The sequence below is a fragment of the Varroa jacobsoni genome, unplaced genomic scaffold (genome assembly GCF_002532875.2).
Source record: "Varroa jacobsoni isolate VJ856 unplaced genomic scaffold, vjacob_1.0 scaffold_761, whole genome shotgun sequence".
NCBI classification, from domain to species: Eukaryota; Metazoa; Arthropoda; class Arachnida; order Mesostigmata; family Varroidae; genus Varroa; species Varroa jacobsoni.
In genome coordinates this window covers 142,436-168,138 of record NW_019213663.1, presented here as the reverse complement: position 1 = coordinate 168,138, position 25,703 = coordinate 142,436, and the positions used below count along the sequence as shown (strand labels likewise).

The following is a 25,703-nucleotide window of genomic DNA, read 5'->3' as shown; positions in this document are numbered from 1 at the left end:
CTAAATTAATGGATTACAGTTAACTATGGATTGTCTGTTAGTTCTGACAACTTACCTGACGTTTTGCCTTTATATATTTTTCTCTCGAAATTAGAAAAAGAATCGGCTAATGCAAGCTGTTACGATTTGTATGCGTTTCCGAGATGACATAAATATGACAACTTCGAATAGGATTATTAGGATGTGGAACGGCATTGATATCATATTTGCTTGAATTCCCCTGAATCCCAAAACGGATTTATCGATGTCCTGGAACTGATGGCCGTCTACGTGAAAACCTTACACGGGAATAAACTTCAATTCGTTGGCATCAACGAAGCTACCAAAGTTGACCATCGTCAATTGCAGACACTTGGATGGACGACCCGTTGTTTCTAGCAGTTACATCTATTGAAATATAGTTATTACGCCATACAGCTTTTATCCATACTTATCTCCGGTTACGTATGTGCTCAATACAAGTTCAAATTCAAAATTTGCCATAGCTCTTGTAGACTGCCGGATAACCTTTAGCTTTTCGGTTCCGCACTATGGTTCATGTTTGCCTATCGGAGTTACTGTTCTCTCAATGCGATAATTTTTCAGGATTTCAGAGAAGCGTTACTAGAGCTGAAAAAAAAAATAGCTTAATAGGCACATTTCACTCACTTTGCACTAAAACTTCACTTGGTTTGGGCTAGTTTCAGAAAAACGGACCTGGCCATGTCATCAAGACGGACGAACGAACTGGCCAAAGGTCTGGCTTAGGACGTTCTAGAAAGTAGTTCTGTCGCAGTAGAAAAACTCTATGTAAATCGGTGCCATTTGACATAACCGTGGCAATGGCGAATGGTCTACTAATGAGTCGTGTTTTTTCTTAGTTAAATGGTTTCCACTCCATCTGAAAATCAATAGGCTTGTAGCGAAGAATGGTTTACCAAATAAACCTATCACATGTTGGGGCCTGTAAGGCATAAGGTGCCCCGCTGACATATATGCGGCATTCTCTATTAAATTGAATCTACTAGAGAAATTGCCTTTACTGGGACAAGGATATTGCTACTTTTGTAGCGAAACGTAAGGAGTTCTCAAGGTATCCTCCTCAGGTTCAGTCGATAGCAGTATAATGTTGTTCTTGAACGGACCTTCATACGATACGATATTGTAATCAAGGCGGATTACTTAAAACGCTTCATCGACTTCAGTGGTCGAACGGAGAGAGGCGTCTCCTCCTCACCTCACACGCCAATGTGCCCCGTAGCGCTGTCAAACATTATTTTCGGAGATAAATAATTCAAGTGACGCCCAAGACTATTGAGTGTTCGATGTAAGCCAAGCATAGATACGGACTGCTATGCATAAATGGGTTCGTTTGAGTGTCAAAGATTCTAATAAAGTTGTTAGCATTTCAATGAGAAAATAAACCGCGAAAGGGTGCAAAGATACGCTAGTCTCTTGATGGTTCTCTGTAACTATCTGGGGATGACGTTTACAACTCATTTCAACAATATTAATAAGCGCTAGGTACAATAAAACCGTGTCATCGTAAGGAGTACATTCGAAGATCAGATATACAGGAAGGCATACCTACAACTCTACGAGTCTAGTCTCCTGCTTAAACATGTCGAATTATTATATATATATATATTATTACATGGAAATCTACAGCGGATTGATCGGAACACTGCAGCGCTATGTAAAAACCTGCAATTGACGGTTTATGTGCTATTACATGTGGCGTGGTGAGCAACAGTATCGAGTGATAATTGTAGAAGGGCATATATCTACTGTACTGAGTGGAACATTCTAATAACAAGAGAAAAACGTTTGCATCGAAGCAGGCATGGCAAGACACAACTATGTTGATGATACAAGAACATTCGGAACGAATCATCTTCAGAGAGAACCCTATAATTACCTGTCTTGCCAAAAACTAGCGTGATGCCTCAGGCCTTATCCATTTACAACGTTTTTCTCTAGTACGTTCTAAATCGGGGCGATTGCCAATGTCCCTGCCGCTGGCAAGACGACAGTCTCATTGTTATCCTACGATTGGTCTGTGTACGTATGACGGCTACGACGTCCATCAAGAATAGCAAGCATACTTAAATCTGCACCCGTACGGCTAGCAAAACGCGAAGACAAATACTTGTGACCAAAAACCAGCTAAATAAAATTCAGTGCTTATTTTCCGCTGAAGTGATTCACGGTCCGGCACTTTGTGCCTAAATACTAACTAAGTGCTAGTTACCTTACGTGTACATCAATAGTGCAGTAAATGTAAATAACTTTGCAAGCCTTAAAATAGATTTTTAATTTAGATTTAAAATTTTGACGACGCTGCTACGAGATCTACCTCGTACCAGAAGGAAAAAGCCGATGCCGAAGAACGTTCCTTTTATGTAGGTACGTAACGATTAATATAGCGTGGCGGTAATTTTGGCAGTTTTCTGTTAATCAGTCCGACTAAAATTATAGGTAGGCGATATATTTCAAAACTATTCAATAAACTTTTTAGCTTTTTTGCAGTCGGTTATAAAATTATTTTATCGTCTTAGTCATAACAAAAGGAATTAAGGTAAACATGTCCTTTTTTTCATTCCAATTACTAGAATGTTCTATAGAGATTTACATTTTAGGCTGTCTTCCTAAAATTCGAGCATTATCTGAGCAATACCATTCGAAAGTAGGACTAGCTTCTTCATCTTCAAGTACCATTCTTGCAACTGTACAGGTCTGAAGGTGTACTGAAATCTAGAAAAATGTTTTAATTCCATATGCATACAATGCAAATTCATATAGCTTTATGGAATCCAGATTTGCAAGAGTTATTTCTTCAATAGGCACGCCTGAATTTTCCAGCCGTTTTTATTTTAAGAATACAACATTGTTATAGAAAAGGTTTTGGTCTCAGTTTCAATATAGTCCTCTTTTTCGTATATATATATATATATAAAGAAGTAAAGACTTAGAGGGCAAATTGTTCTATCGGGTAAGTCGGAAATAGCTTATACGTTTGTCGGATCAAACAGTGTGGTCTCCTTTTCTGCTGATGTGGTCTATAGTTCAGTATCACTCATCGCGTTCATACCTCACCCGGCAAAGTGTTGATCTTTGATCGGCGCAAAATAAGGCAACCTAAGAGGCTAATCAAGTCAATTTCCTTAAGTCGGGGACCGCCCTCCGTTAACTATCGACTTGGTTAGGTGGGGTGGAGCCGTCTGGTCCCAAAAGGATCTCTACCGACATTTTTCTCCCTGGATGCCCCCCATCATGATCCGACAGCCGCAATTATCTCCACAGACTTACTGTTAGGTCGATCGCTTCCTATTTACCAGAAAAAGTCAACCTGTAGGTCTGTGGGGCAGTCGTTGCCCCCCTCCTCCACACACATACAAAATGAGTGCATTGCTTTATTGCGTGAGTAAAACGGCCATTTTGTCCCATTGCATCGTCGTCCAATCACTTAGCCAGCCGACCACCGACCGGCCAATCAGCGAATCAGTCGCTGAGAATCACCAGTTTTATAGCAGGTGTGCATGCATAGTAAAATGGAGATTCAACTACATCTATGAGGTATAGGGTCTGATCTATTAGTGAAGATATTATCGTATAGCAGCCCAAGAGCGCAGGGCAGTAACTCGAAACGGAATCTCTCTCTCGCAGATTACTAAGAGCGACAATAGTTGTAGCATCTATATGACATAGAGCAGTAGGAGATACCCTGGCGATATCTAGAGCACCCTATACTTAGAGGGTCCTATCGAAGTCATTGTTATTGATTGCTGCTGCCGGCAGAAAAGCCTAGTTGACTGCTTACTTTTCTAGTTTTTTTTTCCCCGAAGGTGGTAAGTGATCAGCGGCTCAACCCAACTATATGTTATGTAAAAATCTGTAACTAGGCTTCCAATTACATATAGTTGAAAGGGAAGAATGGAATTAAGTTACTATATCATTACTAGTAACTAGTGTTTTATACTTTTTTTTTGTTTGGGAAAGAAAGCCGCTTAAAAAGTGAATCGTATTCAACTTGTATATTTTGAGCAATGTGTGCCCGATGTCCCGTGTGGATTTATGTTAGTATGGAATTCTAACAGCTGTATGGAACTTTTGTAGATAGATAATAAGAATGTTTGCGTTAAAGAGACCTATGTAAAGCTAATGATGTGTTTTACAAAAGAGAAATTAATTTCGATTCAGGGAAACCTTAGCGCTTAACCACAAGTGTTTAAGTTAGCGCGGTACCAACGCGACCGTTGACCGTTCTGGATCAATGCTACGAACATCAAAATTGAGAAGTAACTAAGGGCTGATTGTTCTCGCTTACGTAACTTAACAAGTGGGGAAATGCCGGCCGATTCGTCTTTTGTAGGACATAAACTGGACAAGCCTATAATCTGACTATCATAGGCTATATTAATAAAAACATAGTATCAGAACCACCATGTTCCTGTACACACGCTCAACATAGGTAACAAAAATAATTTTTATTGAAACTAAATAGCAATCAGTACAGTTAATCTCTTAGAAACAAACCTATAATGATGTAAATTTATCTTTGTCTGATCGTAATGGGCGCATAAAAGATTTTATGGTTAAATTAAGGAACTATTATAAATAAGCTGTGATACCTGAATGGCATATACCCCACTGACATGTGTTTGTGTATCGTGTCAGGTGTTGTGCAAAATGCTGGCCTTTGCATAACATATCCCAACTTTCCCGTTGTCCTACGAAGATGTGCACACTGCGATGTTCTAGCGACTAGGTAAATCGGGTTATTCTATTGGCAGCAAACGACACACCGGCTACTTCACTGCTTCTCATGGTATTAGCGGTAGTGTACGCGTCCAACTACACGATAGGCTTGCGAGTTCGTCACCTTCCACACAGAAGCATCGGCATCATGAGATTGATTCGCTTGGAGAAGCTACGACTTTTGGGCCACAGCGCCATCACTTATCTGGCTTCTTTACGGTCGTTCTTTTCGACTGAAGTAATCTTTCCGTATGCCAGTGAACCGCCAGTTAGCCTTTTCCTACCTTTGTGCGCCTCCTAATCTTGTTAGCCGACCAGTTCCTCTGAGTAGTAGGAACAAAGGCTGCTTTTTGCGGTTAATTATTAAGTTTGGATAAGCGTATGGCTTTTTTGATGAAATTACTTTCAGACTAAAGAGAGACGAGGAGGAGGAGGAGGGGAGGGGGGGCTAAATTGGGAAACAACCTTCAGGTTATTTGTGGGGCATTTCGTAGCGAGAACGAAAACATTGTTACCGGTGTAAATCATCCGGTACAATTTATTTATAAATATCACACTTTCTGAGCAGTTTGATCCTCTGGTGGCACTTAAGATTTGTGAGCGACTGCATAATATTAGTGCAGGAAGTAATCCCTCTGCTATACCTAGATTCGTGCAATGGCATCTACAATGGTGATATGTTGAGATACGTAAATATAAAACGGCCAAAAAAGTCTCATCGTTCCTAGATATGTCATCAGGATTAAAAAAAGTTAACTGGTCCTAACCTACATTCCGTGCCCACCCTTATATTACAGGATTCCCTTTGTTTGTATTGTAAATTTCAGTGAGAACTACAATACAGACATACTTTAATCGAAGCCTTTCATCTGGCCGATCAAAAAAACCGGTACATCTGCACGTGGTTGCTATCGCTGCTGTACAAAGTAGGGTAAAAAAGTAGAGACATATTTTAAACGAAAGATCTTTTTACCCTCCATCACGACCATAGCCCCACGGAAATAATGTTCATCTGAAAAATGACAGGTTTTATTTCGTACGGATGCGCAGGACTCTTAGGCGTAATACTTTTGTACCTCGACCTTAATGACATATCTAATTATTAGCTTGTTCATCTCATGCAGAAACGCTGAAGGCTCGAACCACTTTCTTGTCCTTTAGCGTGTAATTACAATAGCGCTAAGCTAAATCACTTTTTGCGTACAGAAAGTGATTTTTGGCATATCCTTATTTTCGACCAGCCAGATTCAACTAAGTCCGACCTTCAATCGTTAGCTATAATAGGTTTTCCCTATTTTTATATAATAGGTTCACCCCCTGGGTAGAAATAATTCGGCCGAATATACGGCTACTCAACCATAATTGCAATTAAATCTTGTCTCATTTTTTATACATATATATGCATGCTTAAATGTACAAATAACAATAGGACATGGAAGCTGTAAAGTTGTATATCAACAGTATAGCACAATTAGCCTGGCTCAAATCAGATCAAATGTGCCCCATCTAGTAATGATTCTTGCCTGTAAAAGCAGTAATGCTTGAGCTCTAAGCAAATCACATCCATTGGTGCCGGCTGTCCCTGGTCCCCCTGACGCTTTGCGACACATTTTTCTGTTCCGTTAGGTTTATATTCGGTGGCAAAACTGAGGGTTGAGCTAGCAGGATTAGAACTATCCTAACTAAAATGAATTGTAAGGCTATACCCGTTACTTCGTTCCGCGCCATTTAACATCAAGAATATATGCGAGGGACCGGCTGGCAGAGCGTATTTTTAGGACGAAGCAGTTGCATCGTCAACGTCGGTATGTGGAGCGGCACCTTGCGCTCTGCATCGGTTATGGGCGTCACCTGTCTATTGTGTTCAACGGGTGCAGCACGTCGGCTTGTCAAAGGCTAGTCGGCGTTGGCGGCTTTGAAGAATTTAACATTAGGCGTCACTCGTACTTACTATTATGCCCCTACGCAGCTACGTCTAGCACGTGGCAGCCGGCAGCGATGGGCACGTCGCTGCATAGCAGTATGCAGCGCGCAATAACCTTAAAGTACGTGTTGACAGTAGCAGCAGCGATAACAGTGACGCCAGTGGTAACGAAACGGAAAAACAACCTTTTTTCATAAAACGTTGTCCTTCGGGCAATACGGGAGCAGATGCTTCGTTCAAAATTTGATCCATGATGTGTGTGCGAGACACGGTGAGGCCAACTCCAGGCAAATTAAGTGACTGCTGCAATCTGAATGACTAGATAGAACCTATACTCTACCGGACAACCTACTGAGCAGGTACAGGATCCCTCTATCGACGGACAAATGGGTGTCAAAACACGTGAATGAAAAGCTCCACAATCACGAAGGGCGGTGTGATATAGACTTGCATAGCGTCGCCCTTTTTGTTGCTGGCATATGGAATATTCAGTTGAAGCTTTGCATCTGTTAAATTATCAAGTGAGAAGTTCTACGGTTCTAGACCTTCAAAACGGCTTTCGCGCACAATTCTGATGAGGTAACCTTTTGCTGAAATTCTAAAGCAGCAGAGGAAAACTGCAAACGTAGAAATTAGGTCTCGGATTATTTCAGACAAACAATGTGTATTCCTAGCAGAATTATATATACAGTTGTCCTTGATTGCTCTTCAACCTATGCTATTATACTTTTTATTGGTACCTCATAAATAGTTATATCAATGGGAGGCTAACTGAGATTTGATGGTGTCGATAGTGACTTTTAATCTTTGTTTAACAACATGTCTAGGCAACAACATATATCTTAAAGGAAGAAACTATATAGAAAAAAAAAAGTGCTCCTATAAAAACTGAACATTTTAGCTGATGTTCTGCAGGAGACGTTTTGTCAACTACAGGCTCTTTCTTTAATTATCGTTAATAGGACTAGTTACTACCACGAAAATTTCGCTTGCAGGTTCCCTTAGCGCCTGCATTCTGTTACATTAAGGCTGCGTATGTCGCTAATAATTGCTAGTGGATGTCTACGCTCAGCGCGTTCATCTCAATATTTTTGTGCCGAAGACCAGAGAGATCTCTCATTTTTCCGGACGATTTATCGAGTTGGCACAAGGAACGTATTCGGCAAGCCAAAACTTTCCTTCACTTTCTTTTAGATACCGCCTCGGCTAAAACTAGAGTCGGTATTTCTTCTGTTAATGCCGAGTTAACTACCACAATGTAACATTAGTATTTCAACTAATCTTGTCTTTTTTAAATATTTAAATTGTTATTTATGATTAAGTCTTAGCTAGTGTTTGTTACATAAATGCTGACTTTTTTTTATGGTAAATTTACCGGTTCCTCCTATTGCTTGCTGTCTGACTTGCACCTTTTTCCCTTCCGAACATCATCAACAACCTTTACTACTGACAGGTTTTTTGGGCAAACAAGTTTAACTTGGTTCAGTGTGTAACAGCGATCTATTTATATATAACGAGTTATATACACAAAGTTTTGTGTTACGTAGATTGTTCGCTCAACCCTAGAGGCAAATCATGGGCAAGCATATAGACAGACCTGGGAAAATGTAATTTTTTTGAATTAAAAATCATATTCTTGAACTGAGAATCAATATCTTGCCCGCCCATTAATTAACTAAACGGCTACAACAAGTTATGTGGCCTTCGTAACAAGTGGACCCTTACAGCTCAACCTGACGATTCGTATGTCGTACTGCGAGGTTTACGCAATTTACAAATGAGAGACTCTCTCATTAGATAGATTATTATATAGATAGGATTATAGGAAATAGTACAGAATAAAGAGCAGTAGCAGTTTAAAGAAAAATGAAAAACTGCACGATAAAACCCGGACTATAAAAACTATAGATTCATAAAGTCTGCTTAAGGTTCCTATTGAACCTAAAAGGACCAGCATAGTCTTAATTACTATTCAAATGGTAAATCATAGATTTGGAAAATTTCTCGAATTGTCTCGAAATTTTCAATTGGATTAACAAAAGCAGATAAGCTGATATATTATTATTAGATTTTTATTAGGTTGTAGCGCTTTTGAGTTCTGGTAATTCTAGGCCAATTGCCAAATATATAAACTGATACCGAAAACAAATACCTATAAAAGTGACAATATAATATATAAATGATAAATAATATATAAATGATATCGATATATTTAATGTATTTTACGACAATGCGTCTTTATATAGGCGATAACAATAGTCTGCGTGTTGGGATCCATAATAAGCCGACCCTATTTTACCGCCGTTGAGTACTGGAATGCTTTCACAAAGGCCGCTGCTGGAAATATTCAAACATGGAGTAATTACTGAAGGCCGACCCTTGTAATGAGGGCAGATTCTAAAGCTTCTCGAGATTTAATTTTCTTTGCTTGGTTTTTGCAAACATGCAGGCGCGTTTAGCCTAGCTAGAATGTTAGAGTAGGCCCTAATCGTCTTAGGTACTTTTTTAGATATTGCAATTTTTGGGAGAAAAAGGAAACAAGGATAACAAATCAGTGTTCTCCAACCGGCCAAGAAATTATCGACCTGAATCGCATGCACTAAAAATAAGATCTTTTCAGTAATTTAGCTCTTTTTTTTCTTCCCTTGCGCTTATTTCTAGACGACAGTGCGCGATAAGTGGCTCGTCCGGGTTGCATCAACGGTCAAAAGCATATGCTAAATACGGCTGCCAACGTTTCTTACATAATTCAAACAATAGCTTAAGTCTAAAGCCAGAGTGCATTCTCTAGCCAAAAAGGGAACCTGCGAAACCTATGAATGCATTTAACTTAAACATGTAAAAGTCTGTAAAAGAAATGGAAAAGTAGTGACTTTTAATAATCTTCACAGCTTCCAGCATTTCACAGTTATTCATTAAGTTTGAAGTAATTGAGTATATATGCCATAAGCATTTGAGCAATTTTTGATACATTGCTTATTTCTGCTTCTGCCAATGGTTCAGCATTAGTCCTGATAGGACATATTCTCAATTTGTTAATACAGTTACAGACACTTGCTATTGTTCGATGTTTCTTAGTTTTCGCGCAATTAAAGGAGGACGGTTTCCGACAGAAAATAACTACGACAAAATTTTGCTTTGTACAAGTCTGATTCGTATATTTTTCAAAGTTTCCAGCCTCGAACGGCTAAAGAGTCAGACTTCCCTAATACGTTCTTCGAATCTGATTAGATATCTTATGTTTAATAAATATATAAAACAATAAAACAACAAATAAAAACATGAAAAATGGCACGTTAAAGATATTACTGTGTACTTCTATTTCTGACCGCATCCTTAAGAAACTGAACCACTTTCAGGGTGTGTCAAATCCGATTTTCGTACTTCAGAGATCGGACGGTATCCGCTTCAAGTTCCATGTGCCGATTATAGCAGTCAATGTCACGAAGCAAAGTTACAGTTGTGATGACCGATTAGAGCTGACATCTACGATTTTCAGCAAAAACTGGGTTTTTCTGTTGTAGTCAAGGTAATTTAGTAACAACGACAGCTATACGGCCGTGTACATCTGTTTCGATTTTCAGACACTCTCCTGTCTGTTAAAGCGTCACCAGAAGGAACAGAAGCTGCCGCTAAGTTCCCATTCCTGACCGCTAACCTAATCGAGGCTAACAGGTAAGACGACGAAACTCAAGGACGAAATGTTGATCCAACAAGGGGTGTGTCAGGCCAGAGCCGTTTCAACGTGCCGTGCCATCAGACACGACGAGTGTGAAAACAGGGAGCGACATGTTTTGCTCACACTGGCTCCCTCACCCTGCCCGTCTCCTGGGAAAAAGTCTCCTTTTTGACAGGGAAGAACAGAAGGACCGACGCCCGAACGAACAGCCGTTGCTATGTTATTCTTACTAGACTATAGAAGGGTCAGAATCAGCTTAGGAGTAGTGGTTAGCTCAGGAGTGGAGGTAGGTTAGTTAGCTAATAGAGAGCGGACAAGACGGGTCTAGGTCGATCCTCAGTGTGCCAAGAGCAGCTGTGATTAATTGGAACGCTTAACTATCTCTTAGATAGAGGTCGTGGGGGATAAAAGGGTGTCGTGTGCACTAACCCAAACTGGCCATCGAACACGATCGGCGGTAGAAGAAAAAAACTAAGGCCTTAGTGGGATGTTGCGTGCAAATGCTGCTGGCATTGTAGACGTTATCCTTACTGTAGGCCACCATAGACTTTTCTAGGCTACATAACCGTCGTAGATGTCGTTTTATACTTCATTGAACGAAAGCGACGCTCTGTGGTCTTGGTTGAAGGGATTATTGGCTAATTGTTACACATACATGCTCGCAGAACATATCTCTCTTTCAATAGAGGATGACACGACTTGCCAGAGCACACTGGACCGTGTCACAGGCAGGGAAACGTTTGGTTTTTGTTCGTCTCGGCAGCTCTTCTTGGATTTGGCTTGTCAATCAAGGGCGTAACTGGCAATTTCTTTTTCATTAAAATTAGTTCTCTCGCCTACTATAACAACAATCGAGCCTTCGGGAGACCGAGAATCCATAATCATAGTTTACAATATATCGAATCTGTGTGAGTTAATGATAAATGATTAGACTTCCCAGGTACCAGTCTTTGCTCTTGGTGTGCAGTTACTTTGCTTTAAAGAACTTCGATAAGTATATATATTATAGTAGGACTATCAGTCACACAATAGGTGGCACTGACTGTAAATATATTCAAGGGCAAAATTTGCTAGAGACAGCTCTAATATAGGAAAACGGTTTGCTGTGTAGTAATTTATGCTTTGCGTAATATGTTTTGCCTGCCGGTATAGAGACATAAGCAGGCGCAACGTCCAAGTCCAGAGTCGTCTCGCTCATCCAAACTGGATGTAAATGCGACAGAGAAGATACTCTCCTCGGCACCTCTTTGCTCTTTTGCTTTGCTGCCATTGTTTTGTTAGCAGTCTCTGCCTAAGGCACTAGGTAATACTCATGCGTCTCAGGTGCGCAATGGTTGCCAATGGATGTGCTACGAAGACAGACGTTCAGCTGTTTCTTGTAATGGTACACATCCGTAGACGAATCCCCAGCCTGAAGGGTACCCATTAGTTCATTTTTTATTTGGGGCTCTAGGTGGAAGAGAGGCATAAGTTGGCACTAACCTACGACAAAATCATACCTATTCGCTAGCGTTGAGCTTTGTTCGTATCTGAGCTATGATTGCGGAATGCTGTACCTCCAAAAGCCAGTCAGACTATCTATATGTGGGGATATATGTTGAATTCTCTGACTTTGTGGTTCTGATCAGTTCAACCAGCGTTACTTAAAGTAACATACGTCCACCTCCAATCAGTTTCCAAAAACTCAAAGCTTTGTTTGCGCGCTACTAAAGCCGGAAGTGCAAGAACTACACTCTAACAACGCCAGTCTTTCTGTCTCTAAAGTCTTTTATACGCTAGGACACTTTGATACAAAAACGTCGTATATAGTAACCGGGTAATATTAGTTATTAACCTCTGTTACATTGGGCACTTCGTGCGGTGAGAGGACTGTAATCTAACATAATTTACTTCGCAGTAACGCTGACATGACGGTGAAAAACACGACCATTCGAAGACGATTTCACTCAATTGCAAACAGAACTTCTGAGCAAATTCGCTTAAATCATCTACATTTACATGTATCTCATACCGTTACTAGACTTTGACCGAAATGTTCTGCTTTAGCCACTGGCTATTCGCTTGTTTTGTTACTCACTGAATTTTCTTTCATTTTTTTGCATGTATTGCGGCCAATATACACAGAGCACGATGTCATTTTCTAAGGATGACGTTACCTGTTTATAGATCAGGATATTAGGCAAAGGTGACCGGAAATAATAATCAGCCAATGTAGCTTAAAAATCGGCACCAACTCAACAAGCATACGATTGCACTAAATAAACTTACAAATTCGTGTGGAGTGCACATGTCTCTGATGAAGGATAGCCTTTTAATCAAGATATCTTATTAAATAATGTGCTAATTCAGCTTACTTGACAAGGTACCTTTGGATTTCAATATAATATCATAGAATGAATTTAGCCCAGGTTTATTCGATTCAGTGGCACCGTAGTAATCCCGATGTAGAGAAGGTTTACCGATTTGTTCGTTCTCTGAGCCGCTATTCATCGGAGTATCAAAACAATACAAGGTTTTCGCGGGCGGGCACCGAACCTGTTTTGAGTGGTTAACAGCGATGTTATCATCTGTCGGTGACAAGCAAGAACGACTTTCTGACAAGAGTCACCACAAACGCTTGTGATAGGGGTACTTTGCATGGAAGATGTCTTTGTCATGCCTCGTTGAAGGTATGCTCTCTGTATACGTTTACATGCACGGTAAACATGCATATGTTTGGAGACAGAATAGGGTTGCCTCAATATGAACTGAATAAGGGAACTTGAGAGAAAACTTCAACCATTAGCTTGAGCCCTGACGAAAGACGAATTTCAACTAAAAAAAGGAAGGGGAGCAGACAAGAAACAATTACAACTAATCATCGCCGATCTTAAATCAAATAGTATTGATCGATGCATAAATGCTTTGGACTACCCCCAAACGTTTCTGTAACAAAAAAAAATATTCTCCAATACGATGCATGTACTACGCGAAGTATTCAGGTTGATTGTTTCGGTTTTAAAGGGATACAAAGTTTGTCAATACTGGACACCTACGGCCTGAATTTTCGACTCCACTCATGAATGATGATTTCGTAAAACATTAAACTATGCGGTAATTTGTATAATCAGGCTATTTAGGTAGTTATACAAATGTTTTACACCCGCACGCGTAAGGCAAAGCTCTTCCCTACAGCACAAAAAGAGATTTCCATATACAGGGGAAAGATGCTAGCTGATCCGACAGTACATTAATAGAAAAATACAAATGAATCATAGACGTTTTTCTTATTGTTCTTCCTTATTTAAAAATGCCTCTACCTTACTATGAAACTGTAGTTTATTTTAAATCTACAAGCAATTCCACCAAAATAAGTGCATATTTTCCCTTATACCCAAATAGACAGATATGTGTAATATCTAGTGTGTATATATATACACTGATCTTATAATGGGTGTGCAAACAAAAGAATCAAAACAAATGACGTGAAACCAAACTAGCCAAAAAAAATCGGTCAACTAAGTTTTTTTTAGGATGACGACTTTTTTGGATCTTCAGTGTTCCACTGCGAAGTGCTCCCTAACGCACTTCGGCCATAGCAGTACCAAACATGACCTCGTAACAACGTTATATTAGAGAATACCAATTTCAACAGACATTTAAGAACAACTACCGCAATAACGTCATGTAAACGCTTTAGGTCCGTTAGCAGAACAACTGTTCTATCCTAGGAAAATGTACGACTAAAAACTGTTACCGAGGAAATCATACAATGTATGCCTTGTATGCCGCAAATTACGAAAGCAAAAGTAATTAGTTTGCATTAATAACAACTTAGTCGTATTTAAAATAATCTTACCTATGCATCGTTAAAAAAATACTCTTCCATTGAGATAGGGAGGAAACATTGAAAGGAATCCCAACGCTGAACAACACCAATTGTTTAGTAAACAATTGTTTTTATCAACAAATTATATCTCGCTATTATATATCATTTGAATATTAGAACTTTATAATCAGTAAAATAGTATTGGCGTGAATGGGCTGGGCCACCAGTTGTGTTTAAATCCATAAAAACGCGCTGTTTTTACAATTTGCAAGAATCTTTCCTTTTTTTGACATCTCAACATCGCCGCTATACGACCACCATTCCAGATCGTCCCCTCACCATGCAGCAGCCACTTTCTGCTTCGGGTAAAAATGTACATGTACGAGAATATCGGTACGCAAGCAGAGTGTTGTATTAGATGTCCACACAAGATAGCTCATAAAAACAGTCATATGGAAGTGTCTTCCTGTTGCGTTCTTTTTCTTCTCGTCATCGTACGAGCTCATAAGACCAATGTAATTCCCCAGGTTGACATGTCAATATAAGATACTGTTACATCGTATAAAGAACGCATGTTTTTCTGTGTCTGCCCATAACAACAACAATATCGTGTAGTAATCAGGATTTTCGCCTTGTCGTCCTACTCGGGTAGCGCCTCTCTGAAGACGTATGATATATTGTTGGCGGCAGTTTGATAGGTTTTTCGCTTCTGTACCAAGCTGCAAGCACACGAAACATCTACTGTGTGATTAATGGGTTCTATTTCGGTAGGAACAAATAGACAAGTTAAGTTCTAGCTGAAACGACGTCAGAATTAAGGTAGGCACAACAATACCTTCAACATGGTCAAGGCAAGCACGATGTATTGATTCATGCACGCATTCACGTGCACCTGACATAAGACGTGAACACGCGCTGGCCACAGCTGGCGCCGAGTTGCCCCGAACCGATGGCAATCAGCATGCGTGTGATACTATGCGCAATTTAAACAACTTCTGTAGTGTAAAGTAAAAACATAGCTTAACTTGGACCTAATCGATACTAGGTTTATTAAAAACGAACGTGTAGTGAATATGTGTGCCGCAAGGAATAACGCTATTGAACCGTTAACTACTTCGCTTAATACAACCCTCGCAGTAGAAGAAATTATAGCAGATGCTATAAAGAAGTTTCGATCGGTAGCGCCTTCTATTTTTACAGTTCTTTGTAGCACTTTTAGAGTGGGGAGTGTCCTCGAGCCTGACCTTTTTTTCGCAGGCTTTGACCATCCGAAACAGCCCACTGAAAGCTCTAGTCATCAAACCGTCCACTTGTACCGAGGCATTTAAATTCCCTCCAGAATTAGGTTTCACGTAGTTATATATTTTCAAAGTTAGTCGTTCTGAATAAACGTAACTTTGCGTTACTTTGCCGTATGACTACTATGAATGATGAGCGTCGGACTAGCAAGATGGACAATATGCTAGACCCACTGCTACGACGTCCCGGGTTTGATCTCAGATTGATCAAGGTTAACATGCTCTTACGTTTGATTATTATTGCTCTCAATGTTGTATGTTCAAGGTTAGTTCTTTGCGGTCATTGCGCATTGCAAGAGTATAAGTTCTAAAAATTTCAACGCCCCCCCCCCCCCCCCAACTCTGAAAAGGTTACATCGGGATTAGACCGCCAATCTATATCAAGTGTGGCCTTTATAATCTAATATTTTTCTAATTAAAACAAATTAATTAAGGCCCAACGCATTGCTAAAGTGATTTTATATAGTCGGGTTCACATATTGGATACTTTTATGTAATCAAACATCACACATTAATGACCAAGCACACTTCTCGAATAGTAAAGAAAACCCCTGCATTGAACACGATATCAGGTTAGGTAATTTTGAAAAACATATAACACATGAGTGTAAGCGATTGCATACTTACAGATGATAAACATGGACACGCAGTGCATAACAAGGGAGCAGTTCTATAACAAATGACTGTTGAATTAAAAATCGTTCAATTCCGGTTTTATGGTTTTTGGCACCAGAACCAGAAACCTCTGGTGTTTAGCGGCTCCACCAAAAAAATGCCACAGGCGTTTTTGTTTCAACGCCAGCAGTAGTTACTTAAGCCCTAAATTTTTAAAATATTGTCTTTTTTTCTATAGGACAATTTTAGGTCTGAAGAATCTCAATTGTCGCCAAAATACGCCCTGCCCCAGTTTTGTGGTGAAAGACTTCACCATTTGACTGGAACAGATGTTTTCAAATCGTCAACGGGCCATCTAGTAACAGAAGAAAGTACTTCGGGCCTCAGCATTTCAAATAAAACATCGACAGCCATTTCGGAGAACCCTTCATTGATTTCGTCAGCATCAATTGAGGACAAATTGGAAATTGTCAACGGGAGAAAACTGAATCGAAAAGTTATTGGTAACTTAGATAGCGCTCACAATTTAACTCACTCAAACTATTTCGGCGAATCATATCATTTACCAGTACAACTCAATTCAACGGAGATATTTCATTCTGTGCAAAAGATATCTTTTGTTGACGGCGACGTGCAACAGAAAGAATACTGTTCCAACCACGCTTTACGAACATTTCCTGCAAGGCTGAAAGCGAAGGCCTACGTTTCGGGGGCATCAAAGAACAAAAAAGATAAGGACAAACACAGCGTGAGTATGCAGATATACGAAATACACAGTCATGCATGGATGGTTTTTCAGAACTCCTATTTTTTAATAGCTAGATTCTACTTTGTCTAAGTGCAGCAAGCTAAAGAATATGGGAGCAGAACTGGGTTAATTCAAAAATAACTTTCAAGCCGAATAAATCAAATAAGAGTGTACAAGTGATATTAAATCAACTGCCAGCTTGAGACGATCTCAAGTATGGAACTGATCAAATAGACGAGTTGTTACTGATAATTAAGTAGCTACTATTGAAGGCTTTGTGTTATCTTATGTATCCAGGCTAAAAATGTTTTGCTTTTTCAGGTGAAGGCGCAGCTTCCGGCTTACAACATAGACTTACCATATTTCCTCGGCAACATCGTCCCAGGCCTCGCGACACAATTTAACCTTGCTATCAATCCTAGTTTGGACGCTAAGCCAGATACTGTTAGGTCGTTTCTGAACAGGCAACCAATTGAGCTGTGTACGGTCACCTTGCAGGACCAAAATGAACGTGAACTGCAGATCACAATTACTGCCCCTTTACATGCACGAGGAGAGGTCAGAGTTGAGCTAGAGTTTTGCTCCGGATTAATATTAAAAATGACTGCGTTATGCATACTTCCTCTTCTGAAACTTCCTGATCTAATTGTGGCTCCCCCGGGAATTCCAAGCGAAATAAGGATTAAGTCCTTGGTTCCGTTCACACAACCGGTGAGATTACAGCTGCATTCATCTATAATGGCATCGAAATATGCAACTCTGATGCCGCACTGCGATTATCTAACGTTAACGATAACGCCCAACGAAGGTGACTCTACTTTCAAACTTGGCATACTGAACGAAGCTAATAAAGTGATCTCATTAAAAACGCGTATCGAGACTCGCTTTCCTCAGATCTCTCTTCGTTATGAAGAAGCAAAAAATACTCCTGTGCTAATTTTAGTTGTCAGAAATGACGAATCGTTCCCGATTGAGGTGTCTCTAAAAGATGATTTCGGTGGGCTAATCTATACGCAGGAGGTGAAGGTCGGTAAGCACGAAGAGGCACCAGTCGAAGTACGTAGAGGTTACATTCGTTACAATCAGACAAAACCTGTCATAGCGACGTTTAGTGTAACGTTACTATCTCCAACACGAATCGAACAAACCATAACATCGTGCCCTGTTAAGCTCGCGCCTACCGGCGCAGATCTCAGGCCAGATATAGATTGTGTGGTATGGCTCGCGGAAAAGGAGCTCATATTTACAATGTTCCACATGGACGAACGTGATCAAAGGAAGCCTTCGTCGTGGAAAGACGTCCTTAGGATTTCCGCCTGCCATCGAATCTCGGACTTTGTTCAGGTTATCATCTACCTATATTTATTTGCAATAATTAAGCTCGTATCTCACCTCGGCGCTGCTATTTGCATCGGTGGTGTCGGCAAGGGCATTCGCTAAGATTGTTTCGACTCAAGTGTGTTTCCTATTCGAAAATAACGCGAATATATTTTTATCACGGGTGACTCGTATTTGTTTCGTAACCGTCTTAAGTGGCACCCGGCGAGAGATATAGTTAATAATAGCTATCACTAGATCATGAATAGATGATTGAAGAAATAGTTTAAATTGTACTCACTATCCGACTGTTCTGTATAAAATTATTCTGTTGAGTTCTGCAGATCACAAAAGAACGAGATGACCCAACTAAAGTCGTGCTGCGCATCTCTAGACCGCCCAGGTTGGCTGTTGGGCGGTTGATTTTTTATCGACGCAAGGATGGACCAAGAGCTTTCCCATATGGATTCCGCTATGCAATTCTACCGCCTGAGAAACCGTTTCTGATTTGGGACTCTGCTTCGGCGAATGCCACTTCACGTGTATATCAATTGCCCCCCGATGGAAAAGTAACTGGTTGCTTATTTCTAGCAGTTAACAAGTTTTCTTATCGATTTCTTAAGAAATAATTATTAATAGTAATTATTGGTAATCAATTAGATGATTTGCTATATCTCAATAATAATCATTATTATACTGATCCGTATTGTACATATAAGTAAGACTATAGCAAGCAAATAATTGTTACGTTCCACAAAAACGTATTCTTGCAGGTTCGCGTGTCAAATGTAGGTAGATGCGCCGTATTTGTTGTAATCAGCAATGAAGCCTGTGATCGGGGTCGAATTATTGCCCCTGGTGTAACCGCCATACTCTTCCTTCAACGACCTTCTCGGATTATCTACGGATTAGAGTGCTGGCGTAGCCTTGTACGCTATCGGACAGCTCCTTATTACGAGGGAATTCAGGCAGAAATCGCTAGCGAAGACCTGCCGCTTGGCTTCGAGCCCCAATATTTAATGGCAGATTTTTATGAGGAGTCCGAGGAGTCAATAGTCGACAAAATTATAGCCGAAAAGGTAGTCTCTGTTAAATGGCATTCGATCAAGGGATATTGGTTAGCCTGGGTCTTCAATTGCATTAATTATTGGATGTCCAACACGGGTAGAAAGTAATTTTATCTTGGGCCAACAACTCCAACTTATTCTAAATTCCCATTAAACTTTAAGGCACAATTTTAACCTACTACTTTGGTAAGTGACAATTATCTAATTGTTAGATACATCACATCGGCTTTTTGTGCACTTGTTCTTCTAAAATAGTCTTTTCTTGTTTTATCTAGATTCCAGATGATTTCGACACACTTTTGAGTCTTTACCGTCTGTTTATGTCAACTGTTGAAGAAATTCATATGAAGAATTGTGAGTCGGATGCAAGCACTTTCGTTGCCCCCACGTCACCAGTCTCATGAAATAAAGTTTAGGTCCGTCAATCCCGTACATAAGCCCTCTTGTACCGGATACAGAGCAGGCTAACGAAAACGTTATAAATAAATGCAATAGTTTTGTTATTTATTGAATTGAATGTACTGTGATTCATGTCGATTTCGCACGTACTTACGTTTTTTCACCTTGTGTATAATAACGTCCGGCGTTATTGTTAAGAGGGGTGGTGAAAGCGAGATAAAAGGAAATAGGTTTCCCTACCAGCTCCCGAAAATATTATGATATAAGTTTGTAGTTCGAAATAGTACGTATTAAAAAATGACGTGCCTAATTCAGCTATTGTCATTTTCTATGAAATATTAGACTGCCCAAGCAAATGGCCTGAAACAACTTTCTCTCTTATAGTAATAACAACTTCAACGTGCTTTAAGCCCGACTATGTGGCCACTCTATAATCACCTAACTTCCACGTGCCTTAAATCCAGCTCTGTGGCCACTCCATAATTGCCGCCTCATCCTTTCTTGTCATAATAATAAAGGTTTTTCCAGCTTCGCCAATACCGTGGCCACCGCTGCCTCCATGCCAACTTTCAATGCCCCCCATCCTGCACAACCTCTTACAAAGCAGGACCACTCATCATATTCCTGATTATAAGCTGTGGCTCATGACAGCAGCACTTCCAAATTTGCCTAGACGCAACACGTAGAGAATTGTTAATGCCCCCGCGTACGATTGTCGTGCGCTTATATACGATATTTCTGCTAACTTAAAACTCTAATTAACATCACAAAGTATTGTCTAACTAACTTTCGTTAGGAATAGAAAAGGAACTGTTGTTTAATGACGCCCAGCGCGGCAAATGACGTCAATGAAAGTACGGCTAGTATGAATTGTCGTGTATCCAACTCAATTTAGCTGCGTGTCTATTACGTGAAACAGGTTATTAATACTTAGCTTATCAAATATTCAATAGCGGTTTTAGGACAGCAAAAACAAAACGTGATACCACGCACTTTTTTAATCTGATTTTATCTATTCCCAGAACTTCGGCCCTAGTATGTCACACCGCTGCTTTGCTCAACTCTATGACCGAAACCGCTGTCGGGACATTTAATTCACGATAACATGGTACTAAATTGCTCATCAACTTACTTTCATATGCGGGCCGCCTCGAAACTATTCGCTAATTCGACGGAACGCCATGGAGCACCAGATGTGTGCTGTTTCTCCTAGAAAAACGTCTGCCATGCGTCACCTAAGGACAAGGTCATCGTTTTGTACAGACAAGGATCATTTGCCTGCGGGTAATCACACATGGTGAAAATTGCCATTATCTAGTCACGACATATTGGGCTACTACTATAAGCGTATTCTTACGACAGTGGGTTAATTCAAGGTGCCCGCTTAAATGTTGCCTATCGGCAGATGTCACGCGTCCGCTACAGACCACAGGAGAAAAGAATCATCCATCAATCGCCGTACAACTCATGTGTTGGCAATGCTTAGCATAGTAAATGTGTATTATTTGCTTCCTTAACATTTATTAACGTTTGACATGCGATCGGGTAATACTTACATGTCCCTCACGAACCTCAATTTCCTTTTCGAAGAAGTAAAACTTAAATCTTCTATTATATTCAACATATAAACGACAGCTTTTGTCGTGTTTCTAGCGCCATATACACCATCGCGTTATCTTCCACGGCAAAGGCTGGCCGCCTTTTTAATGGACGTCAAGCCTTCTCCATAGTCGAACCTTTAGAATTGGTCTCACGATCTCCAAACTCTTATCCAGTGTCTTTCAGCCGTCGTAATCGCTCTCGAAATCTCCGATAACAATACACACCACAATAAGAAACCCTGCTAGGACCGTAACTGGGCTGAACTTCACAATTATCAAATGAGTTGTTTTCGGCCTAGCGTAGAATAGAACTGTTAGTAGGTCGTCTTTCTTAGAAGTATTCGATAAATAGTCTGTATCAATTGTGACTTTCAATAATTCGGTAAGGTTACAGCGCAATGGCAAATTAACTACTGCGTTTTTTTTTAAGCAAACTATATTGGTCAGATAATAAACAATCTATCTGAACGACTGGCTTCAGGCAAAAATTAACATTTAACTTACAAGAGTAGAAACACTCTATTTGTTCAAGATGCAGCATTGCAAGCATGCGCTTCAGAACTTAGATCAGCAACTTCGAGTCGAACAGTGTAGAAGTGAGCCAAGAAGAAGATGCACTAAGTAACTAGTACCAGCGTTGAAATTGCTCGGGCCATAGGCCAATAACGTGCACCTATCGACGGATGTGGACGTCCACTGCACAGTCTCATTTCGTTACCTTTAATGGTCCAAAGACTACAATATAGCGAGTGGCTCTAAAGCAGTCATTTTCGGCAGTGTCAAGCAAATGGTTCGTTTCAATTGAGAAAGGTCTCAGAGATCAGATCTCATGTTCTTCATACATTACGAAATACATCAACATTATACACGGCCTGTCAAGAGGTGGAAATTGTAGCCGATAAATTGTTAGACATCACCGGCGTAAAGATATACGACAATTGCTGACTGCCTGTTATATTCCAGTCATATGAGGAATGAAGGGCTGCATAAACTTGACGACAGTCATCGTCATAGCGATTCTCGCAGTGTCTACGTTTCTTCCCCTGAGCTTTCGGGCTACTGAACTGGCTTGGTTATAGGAGCTTACGGAGCATCGGCCGAATAAAACTATAGTTTTTGTTACGGCGCAGACAGAACCTTCACTTTCACGAGAACTGGATGAAGTTACGGAGCCTGAAGGACGAGTCTCGGAAATAATAAGCTATCTCTACGAAGATTCTACGAGGCGGTTAAAAAATGAGAAATGCGGAGATGGTCATACAGGAAGAAAAACGATTTTTTGAATTTAAGCATCCGCATAGAGTATTTACGGAGATAATTGGCACAAACAAAAACCTCTGTGCTGATAAATGCGTACGCAAGCTACAAATCCTTTTAATGCAGGGAGGAAGCGATAAATACGAAAGCAGCAAAGTAACCCAAAACTTAGACGCAGATAATATAAAACCTATAAACTAAAATGTATAGTAGCCCAAAAACTAGCGGAAATAGCAGAAATGTGTTTTAGATGAGAAAAAAACAACATAATAGCTATCAACTCTACAAGTGACAGAGACACACATGTGGTGGGTATGTGGCCACGAACATGAGCGCGCACCTTACGGCTTAAGTGGGCTGAGCACTGAGAAACTTATGTAACTGCGACGCACTCCTAGCCGCGGATCCGGTTAATGAAAATCCCTCCAGAAGGTTAAACTGCTAGACTAAAAGTTACAAAAGTCGTTAGTACGGCTATTAATAAAGGAATCTGGACTACCCGCACTGTCGCTTCGTCTCCATTGAGCCACTTATCATCTTAAACGGCTGCCGCCCACTAACCATGTAAAGATTTACCAATAGAGCAAGAGGAAACCCAAAGCTGACAGAAATGTTTACCAAAGAGTAAACTTCAAGTAAGATGCAGGAAAAAACTGTCATGTAACCGATTTACTAATAACTATATCTAACTTTCATCCACACTGCACGAGGTTTTCATATGCAGAATGTTGGATAAATCTAAATTTTTTTTTCCTATAACCAATCGTAACGCATTGTGCATTACGGCAAATTGTGGATCATATAGGGATTAATTTCGAAATTATACCGTTCCTACTTACCGATCCCATAGTAACGCAAAAGCGTGTACCCTGTCTGTCGCTAATGGTCGCTGGGCAAATTTTCACATAATATATCACCCAACAATGCACTCCGAGATCTGCTGGATTGTATCAATAATGCACAAAGCTGCATGTCAGGAGAATCTGTCAGTAAAGAATGGTATTTTAGCGTGTCAATAAACCAAAATAAAATATAAGCAAATGTAGTAAGGCTGATTGGGAATGTACGGGAAGTTGCCACCAATAAGGTAGCCATAAAACGGAAACCTAAGATCAATACGCTACTTTAATTGTATAGCGACAATTTCTGTGTAATCTCAAGAAAGTTAAACTCCACACCCTATCAGAAAATACGGAAAACGAAAAAAATACAAAAGCAAACGTCATGAGGCTTCGACGATGCAAGTAGATTAAAGTCGAAAGCTCATAATTTAGCTGTAGCCCGAAATAATAGCCCGAATAATTATCTCCATGTTAAATTGAGGAGTTTTTTCAAAAGGCGATTTCATGGGCCTTTTGATGCGCAAAGCCAAAACCCAGTAGCACCCAGTGTAATGTCAGCCCTGACCCTGACGGTTGGTATTGGTTTTGCCTGGTATTTGTCTTATTGCAACTCGGTTCCTTGGTCTGCAAAGCTTGTCAAAGACACCGGCAACTTCCCTCTACCCAGAAAATCTCAAGAAGTTGTTGTCACGAAGAATGTGTTACAAATAAAGATCCAGCTAATCGGCTTGTGTCGCTGCAGATAACGCTTTCATAATTTAGACTAATACATCATATGGCACTAGGTGCTACTATTTACAGGTTTTCCGAAAGGACACTAGAAATGCTGCTGGACGACTCAGATCTGTCAATAATTCGCATGCCCAAGGCCTGTTATATTCTCTGAAACGAAGAGATAATATTCGACTTTGCAAGTAAATCTTCTCCCGCAAAATGAACAAAATTCTCATTAGGTAGAAACATTCATCAATCGGCGGGCGGTTGATTCGTGTTCGTGAAGATTTCTCAATGTAGCTGACAAAAAGATCTTGCCAACCCAGAGGCTCTGCTTTGGCTGATTTTTTTGGTAGGTGAAATACTTAGCAGAATCGACGCTTTCCTTCATCCAGTAAAGATCTCATCATCTTCCCCGTAACGTGCTTACTACATTTTAGAAAATGGATGTAGGTGTAAATACTGTAGTTACAAACAGACTTGTAACATATCTAATCTTTTCAGCAGTGTACCGGAATATGCAGTAATGAAAGCGACCGAACTGTTAATAGTTTAACAACGCAGTAGTGAATGTCAATAAACACATACAATCTACAATTAAAACATCAGCAATAATAGCCCACATAGTCTTAATTCATCCGTTTTACAGTCTAGTTACTGGTTTCTTTTTTTACGGTGCAGGTTTTAGCACTGAGCAAGCTTTTACTCGGGGCCATATGTTAGCACAGTAATTAACAACTGCCATTACGAGTAACGGTTTCAACTGAACTGTTTCCCAGAAATTCACCACCGGCCTAGAACATTTCCTGCATCTTGCATACGAATCAGCTTAAGCACAAGCTACAGGTTGACTGTAGATCGCGTTCCGCCATTTAGAGACTGGCCTCATATTTTCAACACCATTCGCCTGCGTCACGATGTCCACTACATCCGAATCCTTCGTCGCCGTTAGACCACCCGCCTCCATCTTCACTTCCGTCACCGCTGATGCTCTTGATAATGTAGGTGTTCTCGCTACTTCCACAACATGAGTTGCCTCCTTCGAAACCTCCTTTCCAGCCGTTACCACCGCTTAACCAGCCTTCTGCACCGAATTCGCCCTTGACCTCTGTGATAATATACGATTTTCCACCGCTTCCGTATTTTCTGTCTTTTGCATACCCTCTACCCACCGCCTCGGGTCCAGCTAGCACCGCTGCCTTTAAGCGCCCAACCTTTGCCTCCTCCGTCCCCAACTCAGACCCCGTGGCCGCCTCCGTCGAAATCGTTTCCAGACCAATCGTCGGCGACCGCCACTGACGACACAGCCACTAAGGCAATCACCCCAAGCAATGCGGTGCTAGCGAAAGTTCGCATTTCTTCCTGACGTCTTCACTGATCCTCTGCTTATGTTGCACTTGAATGTCTTTTTCGAAAGTGGCGACTTAGTTCGAAATGGTGCCTTTGTTTTCTCTATAGAACGGATTGTAACAATGGGATAAACAAGCATAGAGCTGATTAATGGGACGATATACTTTTTGTATCTGTCAGGTCACTCATTTCGCACTGCTTATATACTGTTGCTCGAACGACGTCACCAGCGACATAGTGAGGGTCGTTAGGGTAGCCGCCGACAACATTGGGGGTTGAGTAGGGCGGCATTTGTTGGCAACAGAGAAACTGATCCGATTTATCGCCGTGTTTTATACGTTCTCCTT

The 25,703-nt window shown here is 40.5% G+C and overlaps 1 protein-coding gene across 4 annotated transcripts; it reads left to right on the top strand.

Annotated features, from left to right (window-relative positions):
• Positions 1–15,076: 15,076 nt before the first annotated feature.
• On the top strand, positions 15,077–19,710 carry LOC111263384 (uncharacterized). Of its 4 annotated transcripts, XM_022838411.2 has the most exons (7): positions 15,078–15,326; positions 16,300–16,809; positions 17,131–17,520; positions 17,827–18,153; positions 18,471–18,695; positions 18,900–19,205; positions 19,469–19,710. In XM_022838411.2, exons 1-7 carry the CDS (start codon positions 15,222–15,224, stop codon positions 19,595–19,597), a joined length of 1,992 nt encoding a protein of 663 aa, XP_022694146.1. In that variant the 5' UTR covers positions 15,078–15,221; the 3' UTR covers positions 19,598–19,710. The 4 variants fall into 4 exon arrangements, with proteins under 4 accessions (XP_022694143.1, XP_022694146.1, XP_022694145.1 ...); XM_022838408.2 differs by having other exon boundaries at positions 15,077–15,326; positions 17,131–18,153; XM_022838410.1 differs by having other exon boundaries at positions 15,109–15,150; positions 17,131–18,153.
• Positions 19,711–25,703: the final 5,993 nt, after the last annotated feature.